At 40.5% G+C, this 5674-nt stretch overlaps 1 protein-coding gene across 2 annotated transcripts in view; it reads left to right on the forward strand.

Annotated features, from left to right (window-relative positions):
* The window catches only part of vps33b (VPS33B late endosome and lysosome associated), a 10333-nt gene extending 4806 nt beyond the window's left edge, over positions 1 to 5527 (forward strand). For both annotated transcript variants that reach the window (XM_031848712.1, XM_031848710.1), the window contains 14 exons: positions 308 to 385; positions 1958 to 2031; positions 2118 to 2204; positions 2276 to 2366; positions 2439 to 2513; positions 3088 to 3152; positions 3235 to 3289; positions 3377 to 3423; positions 3834 to 3966; positions 4093 to 4166; positions 4263 to 4364; positions 4479 to 4554; positions 4766 to 4879; positions 5222 to 5527. In XM_031848712.1, the coding sequence (XP_031704572.1) occupies positions 308 to 385; positions 1958 to 2031; positions 2118 to 2204; positions 2276 to 2366; positions 2439 to 2513; positions 3088 to 3152; positions 3235 to 3289; positions 3377 to 3423; positions 3834 to 3966; positions 4093 to 4166; positions 4263 to 4364; positions 4479 to 4554; positions 4766 to 4879; positions 5222 to 5301 (1151 nt within the window). In that variant the 3' untranslated portion in view covers positions 5302 to 5527. The remainder of the gene's footprint in view (positions 1 to 307; positions 386 to 1957; positions 2032 to 2117; positions 2205 to 2275; positions 2367 to 2438; positions 2514 to 3087; positions 3153 to 3234; positions 3290 to 3376; positions 3424 to 3833; positions 3967 to 4092; positions 4167 to 4262; positions 4365 to 4478; positions 4555 to 4765; positions 4880 to 5221) is intronic.
* The last annotated feature ends 147 nt before the right edge of the window (positions 5528 to 5674 follow it).

Below are 5674 nucleotides of genomic sequence, written 5' to 3' on the forward strand. Positions count from 1 at the left end.
GACACTAGAGAGAATGCAGCTTTAACACATGAAGCTTTAGCTTCACTTTCGAGAACCGGAGGTTGCCACTTGATTTGTGCATGTGGGCGTCGCCACACTGGCTATCTAACGCCGTCCTCTCTGTAGCGTAGCACCTTAACCCTCCAGTTCCCCCTCAGATGAATACTGCTAGCTCTGTCAGGACTTTTGTCATCGTTAGCACCGTTAGCTGCGAGCCACCGGCTCAGCAGAAATGCTCCCAATCTGGTACATAGCACCTTTAATCTGCTCTCGTCTTTCGTCTTTAACGCTGTCGTCGTGTTTGCAGATGTGGACTTCGTCACTCCTCTGTGCTCTCAAGTCGTCTACGAGGGGCTGGTGGATGATATATTTAGAATCAAATGTGGTGGGTATGAAAGCAGCCTGTGGAGAGTCGACTGTGTTCAGTGTGAAGAGCTGCGTCTGTCCACATAAACACAGCTGAATCTAAAGATACAGTTTACGTCGGGCTGCACGATTATGACCAAAATGATACATCAATGTTGAGATCACAATTCCTTCATTTTAAGGACAAAATGTTTTTAGCACTTTTCACATTTGACATTATAATAAACAGAGCACTGCTCATGTTCACATCTTTGCATCAAAATAAGAACCGGTCGTATTTGGAAAGCATCTCCTAGAAGCAAATATAATTGTACCAAAACGTTTCACCCAAAATTCGATCACCAGAGCTTTGACTTTGATGTTCTAACTTCCTGCTAATGTACACGTTGTATCAAACATCAGACTGAAAATAAGCTTCTCATTCACCTGAGTGCATTTTCTTTATATTCAGTATATTACTTATTATATCTTCTGCTCTGGACCGCAGCTGCAACATTCAGGTAGTTTTCCTCAGGCTGCTTCTGTTTGACATACGGCAGGACAGCCTCAGCGCCCCCTGGTGGCTGGATGTTAGTGTAGGAAGCGCTTGATTCGATATGCAGCAGAGATTTCTACGAGTGGAGCATTTGAAACGTCAATCTTGCATTCGATCATATTCATGTGGTCGCGATTAATATTCGATTAATTGTGCAGCAGTAGGTTTATGTGTAAAGATGACGTGTTTTAATACACATTTTTAAATACCTGATGAACCGGCTCAGTTACCTTTTAACAAAGCTGAATTACACAGTGAACTTGTTCTCATTTACATATTTATTTTTCTGTTTCTGTTGTCGGACTTAACAAGCAGAAAATAAACTTCGCTGGTCATAAAATCTGGTTGTTAAATCAGACAACACCATTTTTCGATACGTCAACATCGTCTGACAAGATGATATTTTTGATATTTAAATTTTAATATAATTGCTAATTTGATAGATATAGATGTGTTTTGCTTCCATTTTGTCTGTGTTGCACTATTAAAAAATCTGTATATTTTTGGTGCTTTTTATTTCACTTTGGACCCTGATGGGTTTTATTTTGACAATATCAATAAAAAGCTTTTATTTCTAGAGCCCCTCTCAAAAAAATGTTACTTCAAAAAATACAACAAAGGTACAAAAATAGAGAATCGTAAAACACAAAGAAATTACAGGAAATGCAAAAAGAAAAGAAAAAATCAAATATGGATTTTAAGAAGTGGTCGAAAATATGAAACAAAATGTAAAACAACTTACAGCTGAAAACATGTATGTTATACAAAAGTCAGTTAACAAAGATGTTTTTAAAAGCTTTTTTAACTGAAGCACTGATTTGTGTTTTAATAATAATATAATAATATTACATAAATTTTTACACTTTAAAGACACTTTATTATAAAATAGAGGGAAATATTTTAAAACATACGTAAAATGTTTGGAGGTTAAAAGCCGATTTGAAACGATGTGTTTTTCCTGCAGAATGAAAGCGGCCATTGTTGTATAACGACACTTGTAGATTTATTTCGTACGTGTTTGATTATCGACGTCTCAGCGCAGCTTCTGTTCTGCAGGATGTGTGGAGTTTGGACCTGATGTCACGTCCTCTGACAAAAGTCTTAAAGTCATGCTGAACTCTCAGGATAAGGTAGGCTGATCATCATCATCATCATCATCATCATCATCATCATGACTCCTATGGTGAATGTTTGAACTCTCACACGCGTCTCGTAGGTCTTCAACGAAATCAGGAACGAGCATTTCTCCAACGTCTTCGGCTTCCTCAGTCAGAAAGCCAGGAACCTCCAGACTGCGTATGATGTGAGTAAATGTCCGTCCCCCTCATCTGTTATCTTAAGTCAGACTGACACTCTCTTTCTTTTGTCCTACAGAAGCGTCGGGTGATGGACATTAAGCAGATGAAGACGTTTGTGTCAGAGGAACTTAAAGGGTTAAAACAGGAGCATCGGCTGCTCAGCCTACGTGAGTGTTCATCACGTGGATTTTTGTTTTTTATTTCTTTTAAAGTTTGCTGAAGAGCACGTTCTCTTTCAGACATCGGTGCAAGTGAATCGATAATGAAGAAGAAGACAAAGCAGGACTTTCAGGAGCTGTTGAAGACAGAACACTGTAAGAAATGTTCGATTCAGCTTTTAGTTAAATGTGTTCCTTAATCATCAAAGGGACAGTAGAGATGTTTAGATGTGTGTTTGTGTGAGGTTCTTCTCCAGAGTCAGTTCTACTACAGTAGAGTTTAGGGAAACACAGGAGTACAATGTACTGCTGTGGACGTATTTTAGACTCCTTAAAGAATCTATATCACTTTAAGTTTTAAGCTTTATTTAGAATATTTACACCTCTTTACTTTGATGTCAGAGAACTGAAGCTGTTATCTTTGATCTCTACAAAGACACCAGACTCTATTCACTGAAACACTGATGTAACCTCTCAGAACACATGAGCTGCTGCTCTACTCTGCCTCCATCGTTAGTTTGTTTTATTGTGAGACTTCGGTGAATCTGAACTAACCCGTTACAACCTGAGCGGTGCCAGCATCAAACCTATATTTTAATTAGAACTAAAATCTATATTTGGGGGCTTAGGTTTTCTTAGAGGGCTTAAAAAAAAAGTGTGAACTTCTGCTTTAATGTCACTTCTGTGAAGCTGATGTTGTTATTGACACTCATCTTGTTTTCTGTCCCAGCTTTACTTGAAGGATTTGAAATCCGTGAAAGCATTTCTTTCTTAGAGGAGCACATCAGCAGACAGGTCAGTCTGATCCAGGATCAGGTCAAATTATTAATAACATGCTGGAAACTTCTTTATTCTTTTCTTTCTTTTCTTTTTCAAGGTCTCCATGATGGAAAGTCTGCGGCTGCTTTGTCTTCTGTCCATCACAGAAAACGGTTTGTTGTCTTTGTGTCAATATGAATGTAAAGACGCGTTCAGATTGTCCTCATGTTGCATGAATAACTGTGTGATGTTTCTCACAGGACTTCTGCCAAAAGATTACCGCTCATTAAAAGCACAATATCTACAGGTGAGATGTTTATGGGAGCAACAAATATACACACACACACACACACACACACACACACACACACACACACACACACACACACACACACACACGGCATTAGACACGTTTAAAAACATTAAAAACAACATTCGTATATGTTTCTATTATCATTTATTGTCCTTATTTCTTATGTGGTGCCATTTTGCTCACATTATTACATTTTGTCAGGACAAACAGGAACAACTCAAAAATAATGCTGCTGTGTTTTTTAGGGTATTTCGAGGTACACGTACTGTTTCCGTCTGTTTTGTGTGTATTGGACTGTTTTATTATTTTTGGGGAACGTGATTTACTAGCCCGAGTTAAGCCCCGCCCAGTTCAGGAGCCGCTGGCCTTCAATGTGAAACGTTGTCTCTGCTCGACCTCATCAGAGCTATGGAATGGACCACCTGCTCACATTTGCCAACCTGAAGCAGCTGGGGCTGCTGGTGGAGCAGCCGACGGGGGAAACGCTGACCGCCATGGAGAGCAAAGTGGGCAAACTGGTCAACGACAAAACTGCAGGTGAAACGGGCGTCTTTTTGTATTTCAAGTCTTCCAAAACACAATCTCAGTTTCTCTCCGTACGCCCAACCCTGACCAATGATTTCAGGAATTTCTTTTTTGTTATTCTATTATTTGTTTTTACAGGTAAGCTGACTGACGCCTTCTCTTCTCTGGCAAAAAAGAGCAACTTCAGAGCCCTGAGCCGAAAGCTCAACCTGGTAAAATCCTCATCACCGTTGCTATCTTGTTCACCGTGCCACGCTGAGAAGGCCGTATTTTAATCATCGTATTGTTATCGGTATTTTTGTGTAAAGGTGCCAAAGTCTGATGAAGAATACGACCTGCGCGTCCCACGAGACATGGCCTACATCTTCAGCGGTGCCTACGTCCCTCTGAGCTGCAAACTCGTCGAGCAGGTGAGCAAACGAACAAGGAGTCATTTATTCCTCGGGATCTCACCTGTTCTCTGTGTGGGAAATCAATAAGAGACGAGTGGAGTCACATGTTCCTCCTGCTGTGGTCACGTGTAGGTGTTGGAGCGAGACGGTTGGACGGGGCTTGAAGAAGTCACCAGGCTGCTAAATGGACATGAATTCGCTGTTACAGGTGAGATCATAAAGAGATATTAATATAATGTTGACGGTGAATCATTTGAGGATGTCAGCATGCACTTAGAAAACCCGATTACACGGTTTTTGCAATCGGTGTCAGAGATTAGAAAATCCTGATGACCTCGGCTGTATTTACCCCGGAGAAAGACGGTTTCTTGTTTCTTCTCGTGTAAATCTGTAACTATGAATGTTTTGTTTCTCATCAGGCAGCAGCGGAGCGGATTCAAAGAGCGACGCTCAGCGCATCATCCTTGTCATGTTCCTCGGAGGCTGCACCTTCTCTGAGATCTCAGCTCTCCGGTTCCTCGGCAGAGAGAGAGGTAACGATGGGAACTCTTCATGCGTGCCGATCATTTACTGTAGTTTACTGTAAATTCTTAGTTTCATAATTCCTGGCAAATCAGCTGACAGCATCTCGCATCACATTAAGCAACATTAGTTAATTTAAAAGGTTTTACAGCTTTATGTTTCTCTTCTTCATTTGCTATGCTGTGACGAGTGTGTAGACTCAAGTACATGTTCATTTATAACCGATTTATTAAAAGACTCCTAAGTTACATAAACAAATGAATCGGACTGAATTAACACTGCAGTTAGCTTTGTGTCAAAAGACCTGAAAGTAGGTCTAAGCATACTAAATAACGTGTGCCTTCTGTTCCCAGGTTGTAAATTCATCGTGGTGACGACTGCGATCACAAACAGCTCGAGACTCATCGAGTCTTTGCTGGGCAACCGAGTATGAAGTCCGTCAAACACACCGCGATGGACAGACACCTAGACGTTCCCTCCAGCTCACGTCTGTCTGACAACGAGTGAACTGTAAAGATGTATAAAGTGAATAAATGTTTTTAACACGGTGGATGCCTTTTCACTTTATCAAAGCGTTCAGGAAGACTCCACTGTATCTGTTGAGACGGGGTTGTTACTCCAACTAGCTTTGGAAATCAATAAATGTACTTTTTACTCCACTACGTTTGTCTGTCTGCTTTAATTACTTTTCACATGACGGCTTTTCTTCTCCTTCCTGTCCAGTGAAAACCACGTATCTCCAGATGTGTTGATGCTGAATGTTTGATAAACTGAAGGATGAAGTGTTCCCTTATGTGTTGAATGTT

Source organism: Anarrhichthys ocellatus, unplaced genomic scaffold (genome assembly GCF_004355925.1).
Source record: "Anarrhichthys ocellatus isolate YVR2014 unplaced genomic scaffold, GSC_Weel_1.0 scaffold8, whole genome shotgun sequence".
Taxonomy (NCBI): domain Eukaryota; kingdom Metazoa; phylum Chordata; class Actinopteri; order Perciformes; family Anarhichadidae; genus Anarrhichthys; species Anarrhichthys ocellatus.